We start from the raw sequence: 21,866 nt of genomic DNA, 5'->3' as shown, positions 1-21,866 counted from the left end.
ACCAGTGAAAACAGGCAACAGAGGAAACCATGAAAAAGCACACGTGTTATTGTCAAACTGGTTTGTGACTCTGAAGTAGTGATAAAGAAACCAAAAGAGGGAAAGAAACTAGTCCGAAATAGAGGCACGCAGGATTTTGAAGAGACTGAGAGACAGGGATGGAAAGAAGAGAGATGGAAAGAGGAAAGAACAATAGAGATGAAAACATCTGGGAATAGAGAACAGAAATAAATAAGCAACTCAGAGAACGAGAGAGAGCGAGATCTTCATCACAAGAGTGCTGTGATGAAGAGGTTTGGGTTTTTTTTGACAGCCTATTGATATTTTGCCTTTCCTTGAATCATTTAGTGTAAAAGTAAGACATGTCATTTGGATTAAAGCATCTAACTGAATTACTCCTATTTAGTTAATCTATTTGACCCTCAATTTTCAGGTTCATGCACTTGCACTTTTTTTCTAGGAAACAACATTACAGTAGTTTTGATGAATTAAGAAACAGGCATACTGTACTGTTATTTTCATTATAGATTAAATTGACGATTACTTTTTCAAATAATCATATAAAATGTCAGAAAATAGTGAAAAATGGCCATCACAATTTCCTAAAGCCCAGGGTGACATCTTTACATTCCTTGCTTCTTCCGGCTAACAGTCTAATATTCAGTTTACTATCACATACAACAAGGAAAATAAGCAAATAATCAAAATTGAGATGCTAGAATCAGAGAGTGTTGGCAAACTCTTAGTCTAGAATATCAAAATAGTTGGCAATGCATTTTCTGTTGATTGACTAATAGATTGATTGTTTCGGTTCTACTTTGTACATCACTCTGCCCCCAACACTGGCTGTGTATTTAATTGTGTGTGTCTGAGGACACAAGTACATGGGTGCAGAAAATAAATGTAGTTATATTCTCTAAACTTAAACTTTTTGTTAAGGTTAGATGGAGGCTTAAACTGGTCGATACAGTATCAATAAGATGTACATAGATCAAGGTTGAAGCTGGACTTAATACTTTGCCTTTGAATAGGGACAAATGTCGCGCAAACATATAAAATATCACAACTGAAGTGCAGAATGAATTTTAACATTGTGCATGCATATGTATAATATACCGCATATGAGCCTCAACTATTGAAAAATCACTCTATACCAGGAATGCTTTTATCAGGACAAGAGATAATGAATTAATGGAAATACAATGGCCTAATGCACATATAACATATCTGTGTGTGTGTGTGTGTGTGTGTAGGGGCCCCGGACCCCACAGCAGGAGCCAGTGTGGACGATGAGAACTGCTGGCATCTGGATGAAGAGCAGGTTCAGGAGCAAGTCAAGCTCTTCCTGTCACAGGGAGGATACCACGGCTCGGGCAAGCAACTCAACCTGCTCTTCAGCAAGGTCAGGAGCCAGCGACATTCATTCATCCACATACAGAACATAACAACACGCATACAACACATACCAACCCTGTCCGCCACAGCGTCAGACACACAGTTCATTCTGCCTGTGTAGGTTTGTCTCTCTACAAGAACGTCATTCCCTCTGCATCCTACCCTCTCTGTAGTGCACTTATATGTTCTTCTATTCCCTTATGAAAAGAGGCCTGTCCCTGTTCAAAGTGATCCCAGACAAAACAACTTACAGATATTGGCACATACATTAAAAGGCATGCTGCCTCTTAGCCAGCGCTAATTGCAGAAAGGAAGTGTAAGATGAAGAGAGAGAAAGAGGAAGAGCTTGCACTGTACACTACTCTGTACCCACGATTAAACGATTACACAAGAGATGTGTGGTTCTCTCTGATGCCTGGTATTACAGTGGCAGAGCTAGGCCAGCATTAATGTGCTGTGTGCTATGTAAAGACTGCAAGCAAAGGCCATTATCATCCACCCTGCCGGCTTTTAGGACGTCTCTCCGCTTCATGCTCTTTGATGCCCAATATATCCTTTACGGCACATATGCACCCACTGACGGTCACATATATATACGCTCGTCCACTCACGCACCCACGAGAGTCACGTACACATTCGTACGTACACTGAGCTGCCCTCAAATAACACACACGTAATGTATATGTGTGTACAAGTGTTTCTGTGTCTTTTTCTTCGAGTGTATTTGTGAATAAATGTTGTCACTCCTCTTGCCAAAGAGACACAAAGCACACATAATTTTTGTGCTTTTGTTTGCACACATCCATGTATCACACCCGTGGGTTTTTGTGTGTGTGCAGTACAGTTAAGAATCACAGTTTTCACTGCTTTTCACCAAAAAGTAGATCAGTGTAAACCAGTGTTTACCTGGATTTTTATATCCCCACGCACGCAAGTGGTTGAGTTTCCTGCTTCTAGAAGATGCTGACCACTGTAGTTTACAATAAACGAGTCCCTCTTGCGATTAGCACTGAAAATCATCCAGTTAGAGAAAGTGAAGGGAAAATAAGGAGATATCTCAGCTGCTGTAATGTACCAGAGAGTAAAAAAAAAAAAGGTTTAACTACTCAGTGCTTGCATTGCAAATAAAACAAATTCAATTAAATCTTTTGAACTGGATTTTGCCTGTATTTTTTAATATCTACAATAAATGCTTACAAACGATTTTTATTTGAAAAAGAACGAAATACAGAAAATATTTGACCTTTTAAAGTAGCTCTCTATGTTATATATGTAAGTGAATGGATTTTCTTTGTGATTGACAAAACTATTCAGAGGGCATAAAAGTAGTTCTCATCAAGATTTGACAAAGAAAAGCAAGGATGGTTGTAGTAAGTACTCAAAGCAGCGTTTGAGAGAAAGCAAGGGCAGTATGAGAGGAATTTTGTCACCTGATTTCAGAGAACATTAGTAGATCCAGTTGCATGCTCTCAGTTTTGACAGTTTGTGCTATTTACAGGCAAATATAATTTTACCATGGTAGTTAAATGTTAGACACTGCCCTCTAAGTGACAACAGACCACTGACCAGTCTTGAACACTGACTTAATGACATATAGTAACTGTGAAGTAGATATAACCCTAGCAAGAACATATCGGCCTGTCCTTTCAAAGTATGTTAGTCAAAAATTAAATTCAATACAACTTTTTTTTATCCCTGTAGGGACAATTGTATGCAGCAGCTCCTCACCCAGATCAACACATCACACATACAATAAAGATAGGAAAAGATACAGTATATAGTAATCTTAAAAAAAAAAAAACATTAATAAATAACTATATATATCTAACAACTATCTACAAAGATAGACAAGGTGATGAGGCCGTACCAAAGCATGAAAACATTGCTTGAATTTGTCATTGATAAACTTCTATATCTGTATTTTTCATTGTGCAAAAGCTTCTGTCATTTGTTTTGTGTGTGTCGTCCAATGAAGTTCTGTATGTCTTGTCTGTAAGTTGTTTGGTTTGTCTTTGTACGACTGTGTGTGTTTGTGTGTTCATAGCTCTCTGTAAATCTGTTTGTATAAACTACACGTGTGTGCGGGCGTGTGCGTAACTGTACTCCCTGTCTCCTCCCACAGGTGAGGGAGATGCTGAAGATGCGTGACTCCAACGGAGCGAGGATGTTAACACTGATCACAGAACAGTTCATGGCCGACCCTCGGCTGGCGCTGTGGAGACAGCAGGGCACCACCATGACCGACAAGTACAGACAGCTCTGGGATGAGCTAGGTAAGGAGGGAAAACACACCGCACACACAGACTGTCCTACAAATGTGCGCACACACACAGACACACAGACACACACACAGACACACACATACACACAGACACACAGACACTCACACACACACACACACACACACACACACACACACACACACACACACACACACACACACCTCTCACACCCAGTATGCACAGGCACGGGCAGATTTAGCAAGGTGGGCGATCGAACCCAGACATTGACACAAAGGCACACACGCATGTTTTTTTTCCCCATGTTTGTTTATTTGTCCTTTGTGTCCAAGACAGCCCACACAGGCACACACACTCATCACTGACAGCGCAGTCTCTCCCTCTCACTGTGAATGTAGGTTTGGCAGCTCAGCGAGAGTGTCTTTGTGAATTACAAGCCGTTTAACGCGGCACATCGCGGCTCATCAAAACCCCAAATATTATGACCTCCGTAATGTTTTCAAACACTTCGCATTATATATTTAGTTGATGTGACAGAGTGCTGCTCACCATGCAGTCATTTTGTTTGATATAGTGTGTAGTTATTTTGACAGATGTACTGTACCTACAGCAAAACACTTCCTCACAAACCACAAAACCAACAAGCCCGTCACCAGGACAGCAGTCGTGTTGTCTCCTGTCTTTGTTGTTTTCCTCTAATGTCTTGGTTGATGTTGCTGCTGCTGCTGCTGCTGTTGGTGTTGATGATGATGTTCGTTTTCTCCCTTTGGTCTTGTTCTGCACTTTGTGAGGACAGCGCAGTGATCTCATCTGTTTCAATCCCACGTATTTTTGGAAGTGTGTGTGTACGGTCTCTTTGAAGTCCGCACTTCAAACCCTTCTTCCCAAGTCCTTATCACTCCCCCTGATGTGTGGTGAATGCTGCCTCTCGGCGCCGCTCTCTCTCTCTCTGTCCCCCCCCTCTTTTGTCTTTCTCCTCTTTGAGCCGCAGCTACTCCTCTCCTCCAGACACAAAGCCATGCCTCATTCACTTGTCCTCACACATGTCTCCTCGTCCAAATCATCTCCGCTCCCATTTCATTTTCTATTTCCTTTTTTCGGCTCTCCCTTTGTTCTGCACCTTTTTGTATTATTTTTCTCTCTTCATGTTCTGTCTCTGTCCTTGTCTTCGTCCTTCCACCCAAACTCTCTCTGCCTTTACACACATGCATACGTACAACACAATCTCACACACACACACACACAATGTAGAGTCTACATATCTCCAGCAGTCTTGAGAGTAAAATCCCCGAATGTGCTTGCATCCCCAGAGACATAGCCACTTTTCATATTCTGTTTGTTCCAATTTACTCCAAAATGATGTGTGTGCAGTCAGCATTGCCTCGGGACTAGTTAACTTCTCTGTTTTCACAGACTTTTGTATTTCAGTGCAAGATGGCGGCAGCATACAAAATGTGCACTGAAAGTAAAAGAAACAATGTTATGAATGCTGCACATCTTTGAAAACTGCCTCCAGCTTTCAGTCTTGCGTGATAACTGTATTTAGGATTTTTTAAACCTCAAAAGACACACCTACCTGCATTGTATGACTCATTGCTTACGTCATTGGAAGTCACACAATTGGAAGTAGGGCATCGACTGAAGTGTGTGTGTGTGTGTGTGTGTGTATATTTGCGTGTGTGTCCAGGTGCCCTGTGGATGTGCATCGTACTGAATCCCCACTGCAAACCAGAGCAGAAGTCATCATGGCTGCGCCAGCTGCGCAGATGGAACAGCGTGGACGTCTGCCCCTGGGAGGACGGTAACCACGGCAACGAGCTGCCCAACCTCACCCACTCACTGCCTCAGGGTGCCCATGGAAACCAAGGTCAGAGATTGACAAGTTTTGTATGTCTGTCAATAACATGATTACTTTGTAATAACGTATCTCACAGTTGTAAAGGTGAGAGGTGCTACAGGACATGTAGTGCGTGTAAACATCAGTAGTGAAGCATCCACCTCACGCCCATTGACCATTAATGTTCATCCGAAGCATGTTTCTGCATGTTTAAAATGTTTCTTTTGCGTCACTAAACCTGATCAAAAAACAATCAACCTGCTGGAGTTGATTCTTCCTTGTAGCCCATTCACTCTCAAAGCTTTCCCGCAGTTCAGCTGAAAACCGCGTCTCTCTACCATAAAACACCCCAGCAGATTTTTACAGTGTAGAAGCCGGAACAGGCTGCTAATGTTTGTCCCAAAAACTAACATATTATTAATAGATATTAAAGTGCTCGGACATTTAAGACAAAAAAGGCAACCAAAAGTCCATCCATTTGAGCCATATCCGCCTTTTTCTCACTGCGTGAAGGTGATTGAGCATTAAAGCCGCTCACTACTTCTTCTTCTTCTTCTTTTTCTTCTTCTTCGTCTTCTTCTTCGTCTTCTTCTTCTTCTTCTACAGAGATGCGCCCCCACAGGACTGTGTTCACACGGGCCATTGAGGCCTGTGACCTGCACTGGCAGGACAGACACCTCCAGCACATTATTGCCAGTGACCTCTATGCCAACTACTGTTACCATGACAACCAGGAGGGCTCCCTCTTTGACTCACGCGGCTGGCCCTTGTGGCATGGTGAGTCTAAGTGTACGTAGGTGTGTGTGTGAGCGCATGTGTCAGATTAGTTATTTATACACAATGAGTTGGACTGAGAATGTACAGTTAGCTGCTGGAGGAATTTTGGAGTTTAAACTTTGTCTTTTCCTCAGAACACGTCCCGACGGCCTGTGCCAGGGTGGATGCCCTGCGTTCGCACGGTTACCCAAGAGAAGCCCTCCGCCTGGCCATCGCTGTGGTGAACACGTTACGACGGCAACAGCAGAGGCAACTGGAGCACTTCCGCCGACACAAGAAAGGTGAAGTTAGTTTTTATTATATACATTTTTCTTTATTTTCAGACTACAAATCAGCAAGCAAACCATTCTCACAAATTCACTTATTGTACATACAAGCAAAACCACCCTACATCCATCCCATACATAAAAGCCCTTTAATATGAAGGGAAATAAAAGCGTGGACAGAAGAGAGAAGGAGAAAATCCTCCAGCTGTGAAGCTTGTTTTTAAGTCATCAATTTTTAGAAGTGGGGGTAATTTATTGCCAATAGCAAAGAGACAAAAAGTTGTGTGGTCGTTGAAATAATAATCTTTGCTTTCAAAAGTACATTTCTCATTTTGATTTTCATTCATTGTCATTGTCATTTTATTTGATTTAAGAACTGTTCATTCTCCTAGTGCAGTGTTTTTTTATATTGTTCTGTTTGATGAAGGCCATTGAATCATTTTGGAAACGTCAGTTAAAAAATATTTTCGTTTTAAAATACATAGATTTCACACTATGTTAACAGCCTCCCTTTGTCGGCACTCTCTGTTAACTGTGTCTTTATCTGCTCTGTTTTGTCTCAGAGTTGCTCCATAAAGGCCACACCTCCATAACCAACATGGAGGGCTGGGTGGGACACCCCCTGGATCCCATCGGTACCCTGTTCAACACCCTGACAGAGTCGGGACGGGTGGGAGAGGAGGGCTCCAACACCTGCTTAGACCTCTCAGGTGCTGCTGACTTACAGTAACTGGCATTCTGAATAACACAAATACACACATATATGCTTAAATATAGCTCTGGTTCTATGGCAGCATGTGAAACAATACATTCTGAGCCAACAAAGGGATCCAAAAGGATCACACTGTATGGTTGGTGCGTGCTTTCTTAGTACCACATGCTTGTACCATATGATTTGTATATGATATATATGACATATGCTGCATAATAACATACTGTGTACGTGGGTAACATAACTACCACATACAAAACAATACTATAAGTATAGCATTATACAAAACAGGGCTGTAATCATGAAAGACACATTTGTGCATTTATACACAGATACTTATAATATTAACTTTTTAAACATGCTGTCTGTTATTCCCAGGGACTGATTTTTACTATGTTATGATAAAATAAGTGATTTATACACACATCCCTGCCTTGTTGACTACAATAGAGTAATTTTTGGTCTACGTAGCCGCATGATAAGACGTATTTTTCAGGTCTTTCACATTTCCTGACTCACATTTGAATGCAGATGTTAAAAAGCATAGTGCAGGTTCACCTTCAGTCTGTCTGTCTTGTCTCTATCATGCCTCCTCTCACATTTTTTCAATCCTACGCTCTGAGATCGCTCTGTCCCTCATTGCCTCCTCTGCTCACAGAAATAGCCCTCTCCTCTGAGGTAGAGAAGTGAGGTCTGAGGTGAGGCGTTGATCTTTATTTTGGATGGTCGCTGGGTTCAGACCTCTACTGTGTGACTGACACCGTGGTTTTCCATAGGAGACAGCCTCAACTAGTGTTCTAAACCTCAGAGAATAACACAGACATGGACTACCACTTTGTGCCAACTCAGTTCCTTTGTTTCAGCTCCCTTTCTCCTCATCTAACTCTCTGTTTTCTCTTCCCTCTCTTCTTCGCAGACTGCTCCAGTGTTGTAAGCCGAGCAGACCTCCAGCGAATGCCCGTGCAGCGATTGCTAGGAGATGGTGAATCGTACATGGCGCTGGCGGTGGAGACAGCTCTGATCGGTTTAGGTCAGCAGCGGGTGATGCCTGATGGGTTGTACGCTCAAGAGAAGGTGTGTCGCAATGAAGAGCAGCTATTGGCCAAGCTGCAGGAAGTGGAACTGGACGACTCCCTGGTCAAAATCTTCCGTAAACAGGCTGTCTTTCTGCTAGAGGGTGAGAGAGCCAACAGATAATAGTTCACCCATATCACCCTTTTTATTTCACTACATCTCCCAGAGGCCTCCACACATACAGACACACACATATGAAGACACACCTCCTCTCTTTCTTTACGCTCCCTCCCACACACCAAGAACCTACACATTCTTGCTAAAACAGGAAAAAACACATTGGACTGTGTCTCACTATTTATTATCCTTTCATTTTGTGGTGCAAATAGAGGCTGAGCTGCCCTGGGCCAGACCAAAATGAGCTCTTTACACAGTAACACCAGGGGTATTGTGTCAGCACACACATGCGTGCACACACAACAGTGTGTACACTTACAGGACTGGGGCTGGAGCAGAAATGAGGTTTGGTTATGGGAAAGGGAGGAGGAGGAGGAGGAGGAGGAGGAGGAGGAGGAGGAGGAGGGGGGAGGTGGTACATCCTGAAGGGCCCTGCCCAGTCAAACTCCACTCCAGTCCCCACCCAAATCCCAGCCCTGCCTCGGCCCCCCGACGCGACCACCCACCTCTGGCTCTGTTACTAATAGAGCACCAGGCTCCGAGGCCTCTGTGGGCCCCTGGAGGCTGCAGCCGCGCCACCGTGTGATGTGGTCTGTGGCTTAGGAGCCTGTTGGGGTTTAAAATAACCCACCAGAGACGAGGGGAAGTGCAGGAAGAGGTAGGGGGGAGGGAAGGGAGAGAGTGCAAGGCCAAGTCTGCACACACGACCATATGGTTTTTGACGTCACAGTTTGTTTTAATGCTGTGTGGCTTTGACTATCTGGCTATCTGACCTGATGAGACAGATAATTGTTTTATCAGTGAATTTCTTCCACCTCTTTGTTCAGTCACTAAAATCAGCCCCCCTTTTTGTGTGTGTGTTGTTTTCTGTGTGTTTTGAGCAGCTGGTCCGTACTCTGGCCTTGGAGAGATCGTCCACAGAGAGAGTGTTCCCATGCACACCTTCGCCCGCTATCTCTTTACCTCTCTCCTACCTCACGACGCTGAACTGGCGTACAAAATTGCACTGAGAGCCATGCGGTAGGTCTCTTAAGTGTGTGTGCGTGTGCACTTGCGTGTGTTGTTGTAATCATGTCAAAACCTTGTAAATCAAATTTTATTGATTTTCATTTGATGAATTAAATGCTGAACTTTGGTTTTAGAATATCCTCCCAAGTTTGGGCTAATGGAGCCTTTACAACGGAAAACTCTTTAAACATAGGGTGGTCACTCACAAAATATGTCTGTTTTTCTCAAGTGGGGACTAAAACCTCAGACTTATTGTAATCACCTGACTGTAAATAGATTCTGCATCACATGTTTAGTAACTTTTGCGGATTGCAGTCAAGCTCACTATATTCAGATTTCAGTTGTTAACCACCTGAAAGCGGGGGATCGCATCCAGATTTGTCCAGATTCAAACTATAAAACTCATGACAACACAACATGTAGTGATCTCTCCTTTTTTGTACAGACTAGTGCGTGCTCTCCTCGAGCTTTAAAGTCACCCAACGTGGCTGAATCATGGTTATTATCAGAGGATTTTAGAGATAAAAGGATGGTAAAAATATAGAGCATTTTGTCTCTGTGTGTGTGTCTGTGTTTATTTGGGGGTCTGTCCTTTTTGTGGGTCTGGCTGTGCGTTTTTCCATGTGATCTCTCTATATTAAGCTCCTGAGTGTATTCATCTGTGGACAATGTGTACATGTGTATGTGTGTTAATCAGTCTGCGCTGCTGTGTTTTGATGTTGTGACTAGTGGGAGCTGGATCAGTGAATATTAATTACATTAATGAGAGTGTAATTAGTGTGGCTGTAATGAGGAGGAAGCACACACACACACACACACACACACACTCTCACACACCCATGCAGGGCCAACAGGGAGAGGGCAGTGTGGGGAAGATGTTTGTTGTGTTTCTACAAAGCTAGGAGTCCATCGCTGAGAAACTGGCAAATGATTAGTGAATGAATGAGAAGTGAGTTTCTTTTTTTCTGGCTTGTGCCACAGTCGGTCAAACGGAGAACAAAAGAACAACAAACACATCATTCACACTTTGCTCCAGTTAACCAGTTGGGAGGCGTCAAGAATTGAAATAACGTGCTCACAAAACCAAAACAACATGGTCGGCTTTCTCGTTGAGGGGCGGTGTGGTTTCAAGGTTGCACATCCAACCGTGGAAAGTCCCCTCCTAGTCTCTAAACCCACGTCGCAAACCTGTTTTCTCTGAGTCAGCCAGTCCCCTCCCTCCCTTGCTGCTTCTCTTCACCTTCCACGTTTCCTCCCCTCACCTCCTCCATCCTCACTCCTGTGGTGTGAAACCGGCGATTTAGAATAATATGGCCACTTATGGGTGCTCCTGGGAGCCAGGGGTGTCTACTCAGCACATAATGAATGTGTGTAATGTAGCGAAGTGTAATATGATAGCATATACCTCCCTGCTCCCACGGGACGGCGGACAGTTAAATATAGAGGGAGAGGTAAAGGAACCAGGGCTATTTTAATGGACCCATTATAACACTATCATTGATATAAGGAGAGAGAGAAAGTCTAGCTCTCTCGGTCATTTACACACACACTTCTTCACTTTCCACTAGCTTTCTCTATTTGTCTTCTTCTTCACAGTTGCTCTCTTTTTAAGCGAGGACTGCCTCCAAACACAAATGCATATCCAGTAGATTCAGCAGAGTTTTTTTTAAGTGTGTGTGTGTTTATGCACTGTGCATGAGGTTAATTAAAGCGTGCGAGAGCAGCATATGCTGTGTGATGGCTTGGTGTGAGCGGCCAACACAAAAACAGAGTAGCTGCCTACTGGTTCACGGGCTGCCCAGAATTTGACTGTAGCCACAGAAGAAGAAGAAGAAGAAGAAGAAGAAGAAGCTTGCTGCCTCTCCAAAGACAGTCCTTATCGCAACTCTTTGGAAGCCAAAGAGACAAATCCCGGCCGCCTGTTATCATGTGAGATTTCCATATGAGATATGAGTCTTCCAATGCTAATAAATCTAGATCCTCGCGGTAATGCACAACCTTTGATCCTCTGCATAATCCATAATATTTGAATATACAGCACTGTACATCATAACTGTCTTAGTTTATCCTCAGACTACAATGACACACCAATGACACTCACAGGTAGCTGACTAATCATTTTTCTTTAAGTTGGGCCAAACTGTGTAGCCCTGCACAATCTGACAACCCCTGAATATACAAGTTTTTATATAGATATATTTTCATCATTTTATCATGCAAATGTGTATATTAAAATTAAGATGCAGGGTTGCAGTAGTGGGGGACATATTCAGATTATTTACCTAATGTAAAAGTAGCCACACCACACTGTACAAATACCCCATTACAAGTAAGTCCTGCATTCAAACTTTTAAATAAAAGCACAAAAGTTTTGGTAACAAAATGCACTTAAAGTATCAAAAGTAAAAGTACTCATAATGGCCCCCGTGAGTGCAATATAAGACTATTATTGGATCAATATTACGGATGCATAACATGTAAACAGCATTTTATTGTTGTACTGGTCGAAGTGAAGCTAATTGCAACATGTAGTCTTGAGTAGTGAAGTCTATAACATCGTGCATCATATTTTATGAACTGATCATATCATATGCCCTAATCTGAAAAGTAGTAGAAAAGTATAGCTGTTAAATAAATGGTGGATTAAGAAATACAGTATGTCCCTCTGAAATGTAGTGGAGTTGCAATGGAGCAAAAAGTGGAAATACTCAAGATAAGTGCAAGTACCTCAAAATTGTTCTTAAGTACTGAGCTTGAGTGAGCTTGAGTGTACTTAGTTACTTTTCACTCTGCTGTTCCTTTTTAGACACATACTGTAACGCATGCACACACAGTTAATAATAATAATAAAACTAACAGGTAAAAATTACACAATTATACTTTCTACTCCATGGTATCTAAGGTAATGATACTGTAGTTTTGGTCAGATTACTGAAAAGTTTTTCACCTGACACTGAAGACATTTTGCTGAGATAAATGCTGCGTAGAAAACAATGCTTCACCCAAAGCAGGTGTCATTTCAAGCAACCGAGGCACTTAAGAGGAGTGAACAAAAATTTGTGGGTCACGTTTCGGGTCATGTATGACTTGATCCCTCCTGTCAGGCTTTATAAAGGTTTCCAACTTTGAGTTTGTGTATAGAGTGGAGGTCCTCCAGCGGATGTGACACGTAGCTGATAGATGTGTGCTTGATAGATTATGAAAGTGACGGGTGTTTACAGTCAGAGGGGGAAAGGAGCATGAGCTAGAGAGGTCAGTAGTCATGGTGATGCTGACCAGAAACCCGTGGGGCCTCAGGATTTAGGTAAAACCTGGCTGGGCTGCTTTTTATCAACATCTTGTTCCTTTTTCTTCCCTTTCACTTTTCTTGCATCTTGTTCTTCATATATGTGGATTTGAATGCCGCCTGTCTTCCGTTGTTCCTTGCAGACTCCCTCCACACCATCGGCATTGAATATTTCTGGTGCGATAAGTAGTGCAGTGTCCCTTTCAGATGTGACAGGGTGCCACAGGACCCCCCCCACCCACACGCACACGCACACACACACACACACACACACACACAGGGATTGATTGCCTCTTCCAGCTCACTCTGTTATGGCAGTGTTGTAAAGAAATATGTTTTAATTTGATGTTTTAAGCACACTTGACATTGAGTTGAGAGTTTGTGTTAGCGTTTTGCAGTAGTTTACAAGGTGCTCAATGTGAACGCACCCAAAGCAGGGAATATACTGTATTTGTGCTTAGATTGAATGCTTCAGAGCACTCCATTAGGATTTTTTTTATTTTTTGTGTTTCCCATGGAACAATAACCCAGTATGGATTTTTCTCCCAACATTTTGAGGAGGTTATTTTTCAGCAGGCCAGGCCTCTCAAGCTCCTATCCAATGGAGGCCTCTGGGTCTCTGGTGAAAACCAAACAAAGACAGGAATGTTGATGAGGCCTCCATCTTTACCCAGGGCCTTTTTTTTGCTTTGCTACACCCCAGGAATCTTCCAGAAGGCCCCAGTGTGGTGGTGGAAGCTTTTAGCAGCTCTTTAGAAGTGTGTGGAATGAACCCGGCTGTTGCTAGGGCTTCCAAACATCTCCATTTTACACCAAGTGTCAGTGTTCACACTCACGCGCATCTCAACTGGGTTTTTGCCACCTCCCCGAGAGACGGGCCCCGCTGGTGTCCTCTTGGGCAAAACCGAGTGAGGAAGAGGCTGTTTTTGTACATGCCTTCACTCAGGTGGCAACAGTATCACATGCACTTTGCTCTGAAATTGAAACTGGCATTTAGCATCACATTGCTTTTACCGGGCTGCTTTGATGTGTTTTCAAAAGGGCAGGTGTGTGTGTGTGTGTGTGTGTGTGTGTGTGGGTGGGTGGGTGTGTGTGTGTGTGTGTGTGTGTGTCTGTGCTGGCTCTTTTCATTCATGTGTGTCGGTATTTGTTTGATGTGTGTCCAGCCTTACGGGGCTGGAAGGTGAATTCCTTAATTTCCCCGTGGACTCAATTAGCTTTGTGATTGGCTGAGAGAAGGCCAGGTTGTGCTGTCTTCTGAAGGAAAGAAGACCTTTGAAACTGAGGTGGGAGCGGAGGGAAGAGGAGTGAAGCAGAATAGGAGATGAGCCGGCCACAGTGGTAATGGTGCTGGTGGTGCTGGTGGTGCTGGATAAGACTTGGCCCTGTCAGTATTATTATAATGAGAGAGAGAAACTAGTGAATCTCCTTCATCCACTAGCAGGTGTTGTGCGGCTCTGACTTCATTATGACCAATTAGAGTGAAGAAAATACTAATTATACCTTGGTTTCTAGGTGATTAAATACTAGGTTGGAAGTAAATTGCAGGGATAGGCTAACTGTAATCCCCCTGTGATCACTAAAGTCATTTTCATTTTGAAGTCACTTTCAGACCATCATAATGAAGACTTGTCCTGTCTATACGGTATTTCTGTCTGCTTGTTATTGTATGATGACAGAAGTGGTTTCACTGTGATTTTGATGATTCGTGGACCTTTGGTGTCCCTCTGCCTCCCTCTGATTATCATCCTCTCCATTCATCTCTCAACTCTGTCTTTCTTATACCAACATTATTCATTTTCATACTCTGGTTATTGTTTGTTTAAAATAATTATTCAAAGAACATAATCATATGTTTATGTTCCTCCGTCAGGTTGCCCGTGTTGGAGTCGACGGCCTCGTCCGGTGACCTGTCACGACCCCACCACATCGTGTCCGTGGTGCCCAACCGTTACCCGCGCTGGTTCACCCTGAGCCACATAGAGTCTCAGCAGTGTGAGCTGGCCTCCACCATGCTCACTGCTGCCAAAGGTGCGGATATATATTCGCAAAAACACACACGAACAGACATAAACATGTATTGTACACAGAAAAAGGTCTATGCTGCTTACATGATGTTAGTGAAGACCGTCAGATAGCATTAGCAACAGACACTCGCATATATAAATATAGGTATAGCAGTAATCGCCATCCTAGTCTAAAGCATTCCTGTGTTCAAATCCCTTCTAGGTGACAGTCGGAGACTGGAGACAGTCCTGGAGTCCATCCAGAAAAACATTCACTCCTCGTCTCACATCTTCAAACTGGCACAAGATGCGTTCAAGATCGCCACTCTGATGGACAGCCTGCCTGACATCACACTTCTCAAAGTCTCTCTGGAGCTGGGACTGCAGGTACGCAAACACGCCCACGTCGTTTGTCAAAATGGGCACCACTGTATATTTATTGGTGAGATAAATGATAACCAAAACCAAACACATAACATACCTTTGTTAAAATGCCTGGTACGACACTCAGTATGTGTGATAGTAATAGTCTACTCATATCAAATCCCTATAAGGCCACTGTTGCTCTTTGAAACAGCTGTAAAACTGCTTTAAATTCTTGAAATGTATGTTGCTAATTCTTATCTTTCTGTAGCAAGACATTTGATCATTTTTCTACAGGAAACGCTGAAAAGCTTACAGCTGCTGAGGATGAAATCTACTGTAAATGCAGAAATGGTTTACTTATGTTGAGATCTGTTGGGTCCATGGAAGGATTTTATTCTGGTGTTCACGAAACATCATTTTAAAAGAAGTTGTGGTGCTTGGAATATGGGAACATCACGAGGGAACAGTTGTTGCACTGCAGGGTGCGCTCGTTCCTGTTAAATGACTCCATATTCCATGGCCATCATACAACCATGCAGAGCAATCACCAGACCTCATGACTCCCATGAGATGTTTACCATACCATTACAGATCCAGCTCTGTGCATCTTGTAGCTTTCTGAAATTCTAAACATGTCTGAATGTTGGGGAAAAAAGGGTTGAAGATGACTCACATTACTTTTTCCTTGCTAAAGGTCTACTTTTGTGCACCTCAGGCACACCTTGAGTGTTGATGTTGGATACAAGAGTGATTTCTGAATGGAAGCACCAGAAGTAGCAGCTTTTTGAAGCCCATGACAATTTAGTTGCAGATGCTTACATTTCTTCAGTTTTTCAGTGTTGAGTAACTAAACTTGTTCAATGTTAGAGCAAATAATCTGTAAATAAGCTGACACAAATACCATATGTTGTCATTCATTTTTGAGACTGTTGTTGCTACCACGTTAAATATTTTTACATTTTTAAAATGAGTGAAGCCACAGCACTTCGGGAACCAGTTATTTATCTTTCTTGAAACTAGGTCCAGGGTTTATTTTGCTTTTTAAAAAAAAGTTTCCTTGCATTTTGATTTTACATAGAAATTGTAAAAAAGCCAGTCTGTACTGCTGTAGTAAACCAAGCTGATCTTGGACAGACTACATTCCTTGCGATGTTCTCATGCGTTCAATTATTTAAGTATTTACTTTTTAAGGTTTGCTTGAGGGTTTGTCATCCTCATAGCAGCTGTGTCCCTCAACCAATTACAGAACACAAATGTGAAGTGAAGCAGACAGAAGGTTTGAGTATCTTTGATGATGAAAATGTAATACAATCTTTGTCCTTACAATTCTTCAGCTATACTGTTGAAGTGGCAATTGAATTTGGTAACACAATGGGAATGGTAGAGATATTTCCGTTTTCCTGTGCAGTTTGTTACAAGGTTGAGAGTTTAATGTTGTTTAAAGTATTCTCACTCACCTGTCATCTTCCTCAGGTGATGAGAATAACTCTGTCCACATTAAACTGGAGGAGGAGAGAGATGGTGCGCTGGTTAGTCACATGTGCCACTGAAGTGGGTAAGTGAGCCCGGCTACTTAATGATTTCTGTTTTTATAGTTTCAAGATGTTCTCGATCTAATCGCTTAATCTTCCAACTTTTCTCTTCATTCTGTCCCTTGTGTGTCTGCCAGGTGTGTACGCGCTGGACAGCATCATGCAGAGCTGGTTCACCCTCTTCACCCCCACAGAAGCCACCAGTATTGTGGCCACCACTGTCATGTCCAACAGCACTATCGTCCGCCTCCACCTGGACTGCCACCAGCAGGAGAACCTGGCTTCATCCGCCCGCACCCTCGCCCTGCAGTGTGCCATGAAGGACCCCCAGAACTGCGCCCTCTCTGCTCTTACACTCTGTGAAAAGGACCACATTGCCTTCGAGACAGCCTACCAGATTGTACTGGACGCGGCAGCGACAGGGATGAGCTACACACAGCTGTTCACTATAGCACGCTACATGGAGCACCGCGGTTACCCGATGAGGGCGTATAAGTTGGCGACGTTAGCAATGGCTCATCTGAACCTCAGTTACAACCAGGACACGCACCCGGCCATCAACGACGTGCTGTGGGCCTGCGCGCTCAGCCACTCGCTGGGGAAAAACGAGCTGGCTGCCGTTATCCCCCTAGTGGTGAAGAGCGTGAAGTGTGCCACCGTGCTCTCGGACATTTTGCGGCGGTGCACGTTGACCACGCCGGGCATGGTGTCGGCACTGCACAGCCGCAGGAACTCTGGGAAGCTGATGTCCCTGGACAAGGCGCCGCTCAGGCAGCTGCTGGACGCAACCATCGGGGCCTACATCAACACCACGCACTCGCGGCTCACACACATCAGCCCGCGCCACTACAGCGAGTTCATCGAGTTCCTGGGGAAGGCCCGGGAGACTTTCATGATGGCTCACGACGGACACATTCAGTTCACGCAGTTCATAGACAACCTGAAACAGATCTACAAGGGCAAAAAGAAACTAATGATGCTGGTGAGGGAGAGGTTTGGCTGAGGGTGAGGCTGGGGGAGGCCAAAAGCTCCCCTCCCACTCTAGTACTTTTCTATTAACTTGAGTCTGCCTTTTGAACTTCTTTTGGACTTATAAAATAGACAAGTAAAAAGAGGGATGTGACTTGTAGAATGAAGCAAAAAGAGAAAGGAAAAGATGACAAAAAAATCAACAGAGCCACACGCGGTATTATTGTTCTTGCTGTTGTTATTGTTATAAAACATTATTACTATTATTATTATTAATAATATTATTACTACTATGTGTACAGAAGTGTTTTTATTTTTCAGAAGAGAGGAAATTTGTCACGTTGTGAATGTTGTGTGTATTTCTCTACATGTGTGTGAGAGGAAAATGAAAAGTGAAATGGCTTTTTTTTGTTTTCGTTCCTTTTTATTTTTATGATTTAAAGCATCTTTTTTTTCCCTTTTTCAGTGTATATTGAGTTATATGTTGTCAAGTGGCTGAAGCCCTTCTACAATAGCGCTCATGTAAAAACAAAAAAACAAGAAGAAGAAAAAAAACCAACGTCTCGGCATCCTCAAAGAGAAACTAAGGCTTTAAAACCACACAGAGCACCTCCCTCTGTCCAGGCCCTCACTGGTGGGCGCTGGGCAGCACTGCACAGCTTAGCTCGGCTCGGCTCGGCTCGGCTCGGCACAGCTTGGGTTAGCACTGACAGAAAGCCGCCATCAGCATTTCTTTAGACACAGCAGTAGCAGCAGCAGCAGCAGCACTTGAGCAGCCATTAGTTTTCTCTGGGTCCCAGGCATTACCTTCATTACACACAACAATGCTCTTAGCTAACTCGTGTTGTTGTTATTGTTGTAATCTTCCCCACCTCCATAATGAGTACCTGTTTCAGACAGAGGACAGTATGCAGGCGCTACAGTTATGGCACATTAGACAAAGATAATGAGTATTAATGTTACATTAATGTAATGTAGTACAGCTGTGATTTTTTTTAACAGCCTGAGTTTGACTAAATAACCGTTCCAGTTGAGTTTTCTAGTTGAAGTAGATACCCAGAGGGAGACGACTACCTCATGATACGGTATTGAACCTGCTCCCATTTTTTTTTTTTTTGCTATCATGATATTTATCATCTATGATAGCTGACAGTGTTAATTAAACAGGAGATCCACTAGTGAGACCAAGGTTATGGGGAGATGTGGAGTCAGATTCCTGCTGAGGTGTTTCTGCGCTCGGCTCTGCTGTACGTCACTGCCCTGGCATCGGTACTTACACCCCCCCAAAATTGGCTCTAACACACTTAGACGATGTGTCAGTATGTCAGTCCCCTCTCATCTCTGCAGCCACCATCGTACGGTATTTTCAGACTAGGCCAGTGTCATTTCCCTCTGTGCATGTGAATCATAGAAATTAGACTTTCTACTGTTATAGTTCATTGTGTGGAACCTTCAGTAATTGTCAACCAGAACGTTCTCAGGGATTTCTCAACACAGGAAAAAGGCGGAACAAATGAACGACTGACTACAGGAAAAAGACAAAAACATGACACAACATGAGCGAGCATTTATTGTACTCTGTATATATGCCATAGTATATGTCTGAATATGGAGGATCTGAAAGTATATGTTAACTAATTTATACAGAGTATTCTATGTAATGTGAAATACTTGAAGCCGCTGTAGTTTGCTCTCTCTCTCGCTCTCCTTCTCTCTTTTGTCTTCTCTTTTTTTCTCTTTTGTTGAAAACAGAACATATCAGAAGGACTAGACTGACCTTGTTAACGGCTTTTTTTTGGACTCACAAGGCCTCATGTGTTCACACTTGAGACGCTGGATCCCGTCAGAAATGCAGCTTGAGTCAACTTGTATTGGCGGGGAGAAACGTTGTTGTTCACTCCTGCTGACTAAAGCTTAGAAAGGGGATGGAGGTAGACTACTTCAGGCCATCGGTCGATAAATGTTTGAAAACACAATACAGGATTTCTTGAAGTACTTAATTATGCATGTAAGCTGTTGCACTAGCCTAGTTTTCCATAGGATCCTATGGGAAAAAAAACTATAATGTGCTTTATACAGGAGCTAATTGGAGATGAATCTGGTTAAAAAAAAATCTGTATTCTGTGTCTAGCCTTACATGCATTTAAGGACATCTCTTGGCTGAAGTCTGCCTCATTTTGCAGTAATATAACACTTGTCAGAGTAACTTAATAGTTGTGCAACTCAACAAGACTCACATTCATAATTATGCACAGGTTCAATCTAGCTAAGATTAAAAAAAAAAACGAGTCTACTCAGTTCTCCCTTTCATTCACAGCAGAATTTCCAGTGTCTCCTCTGCGATGTTCAGCTGTCCTATCATTACTTGCCTTTTTACCGTCTTTACATGTCTGATTTTTTTCTTTTTCTGTGCATCTTTTTTTTCTATCTTGTGTTCATTAAAGATAAAAGCAGCCTTTTCTCTTGCCTTGTCTTAACGCTTTAAAGTAACCAAACAGGAGATCTATCTAACAACCAAACGCGTTCTAAGAGGTGAGAGACAACCCACCTTGGTCCCAGCTTTAGTGTCCTTAATTAGTAAGTGAATGGCTGTGTAACTCATGCTTTAACAAAGCAATTCCTCACGTGTGTTTGGTGAAAAAATACGTTGTCCAGTGTCTCTTGTTCTCTTCAGAAACAATTTCCTCTGAGTCTTTCTAGCTGTTTTTTTTTTTTTTTTTTTTTTTTTTAATTTTGTTTTCTTTGTGTAGGAATCTTCTGCTCTCCCATTTTATTTATTACAATGACCCATGTATACATGCTTATGAAATTAAGATTTGATACACCGATATCAATTTATTTATGTAACTAAATCACTGTTTTATAATCTTGTTAATGAGTCAATAATTGATTTTTTTTGTTTTTGTTTTTTGTTTTAATAAAAGTTAGTTTTTTGAAATGTATACTCCCGTCCTCTGCTGTTTTTGCACCCTGATATTTTTGTTATTTTTATTTTGCAGCTGCACTTTTGTCTCTGAAAGTCTGTCATGGATCGTCGTGGGACGCGGTCTGCGATCTCGAATGGCTCGCGTTGGTCGGCGTATCAGTGAGCGCCAATCAGTCAGGGCGGTTCAGATCTCCATCAAACAGCGGTGTCAGAAAAAGGCAGAGAGGGATCACTCTCACTGGCAGCAGCTTTCACGCTGTCATCTCAGGCGCGCTGACGAGGAATATGAAATGTATCAATTGATATTCCCATGGTCTTTGTAGCTTCTGTCAGGCAGCCAGGCTCAGCCAACCACAATAACCTGTTTACATGCATCCAACACTGACAGTGGTGCCACAGGATGACTAAATCAGTGTATGTAGTTTGTCAGGTGTGTGTGTGTTTGTATAGACATGTTTTTGTGCGTGCTCCTTCTTGTTTGCATGCCTCTGTGTCTGTCTTCTTGCGAGAGTGTGTGTGTGTGTGTGTGTGTGTGTGTGTGTGTGTGTGTGTGTGTGTGTGTGTGTGTGTGTGTGTGTGTGTGTGTGTGTGTGTGTGTGTGTGTGTGTGTGTGTGTGTGTGTGTGTGTGTGTGTGTGTGTGTGTGTGTGTGTGTGTGTGTTAAGGCCTTTAGGGAGCGAATGGGAACAGGTGGTAGCTCCAGACTACAGGAGCTCCTGACAGCAGTAAGGTCCCCAGACTCCCAGCCCCTCATTAAACATTGACACAAAAACACTGCAACTGTCTGTGTGTGAACAGTAATGAAGCGCAGACTGCAACACCGGTGTACACACTGCACACAGCACAGCACGAGCTCTCAGTCCGCATCTGTGTGTGTGTGTGCATTGTCCATCTGTGTGCGCTCCTTAATGAGGCACATTTGTCCATAGAGGTGTCCACTTAGATATTGAGGAATTCGTCAGGTTTAGCAACAAAAGCACCCGTCTGCTGTCAGAGGCCAGACAGAACTGTCCATTTGTTATGTGATGGATGCCTGAGAAATAGTGTGTGTGTGTGTGTGTGTGTGTGTGTGTGTGTGTGTGTGTGTGTGTGTGTGTGTGTGTGTGTGTGTGTGTGTCAGAGCATAAAAACACATGTATGTGTGTATCAATGCAAGTAAGTGTACACTTGTTTCTGTATGTGTGTGTGCGTGCGTGCGTGCGTGCGAGACTACTTCCTGTGTGTCTGACCTGTGCTCAGGTCCCTGTTCAGTTCCAGTTGGTAATGACGTCCCTTGGGTGTAGCGCTGTACAGCAGCCTCCTCCGGTCTGTCTCACTGTATACTCCTAATGACATCATGATCACACACTGGCCCCT

General features: G+C 43.1%; 1 protein-coding gene across 2 annotated transcripts in view; it reads left to right on the top strand.

Moving 5' to 3' along the window:
- LOC139284125 (zinc finger SWIM domain-containing protein 6) overlaps positions 1-17,797 on the top strand; it is a 42,650-nt gene extending 24,853 nt beyond the window's left edge. The window contains exons 3-14 of one of the 2 annotated variants that reach the window (XM_070904301.1): positions 1,254-1,402; positions 3,518-3,668; positions 5,323-5,502; positions 6,079-6,249; positions 6,384-6,530; positions 7,079-7,225; positions 8,168-8,404; positions 9,303-9,438; positions 14,586-14,743; positions 14,942-15,105; positions 16,558-16,639; positions 16,754-17,797. In XM_070904301.1, the coding sequence (XP_070760402.1) occupies positions 1,254-1,402; positions 3,518-3,668; positions 5,323-5,502; positions 6,079-6,249; positions 6,384-6,530; positions 7,079-7,225; positions 8,168-8,404; positions 9,303-9,438; positions 14,586-14,743; positions 14,942-15,105; positions 16,558-16,639; positions 16,754-17,619 (2,588 nt within the window). In that variant the 3' untranslated portion in view covers positions 17,620-17,797. The remainder of the gene's footprint in view (positions 1-1,253; positions 1,403-3,517; positions 3,669-5,322; positions 5,503-6,078; positions 6,250-6,383; positions 6,531-7,078; positions 7,226-8,167; positions 8,405-9,302; positions 9,439-14,585; positions 14,744-14,941; positions 15,106-16,557; positions 16,640-16,753) is intronic. The other variant, XM_070904302.1, reaches the window with a different exon arrangement.
- Positions 17,798-21,866: the final 4,069 nt, after the last annotated feature.

The sequence above is a fragment of the Enoplosus armatus genome, chromosome 4 (genome assembly GCF_043641665.1).
Source record: "Enoplosus armatus isolate fEnoArm2 chromosome 4, fEnoArm2.hap1, whole genome shotgun sequence".
In the NCBI taxonomy this organism is placed as follows: Eukaryota; Metazoa; Chordata; class Actinopteri; order Centrarchiformes; family Enoplosidae; genus Enoplosus; species Enoplosus armatus.
The sequence above is the reverse complement of the archived record's forward strand: the minus strand, read 5'-3'. Positions and strand labels throughout refer to the sequence as shown.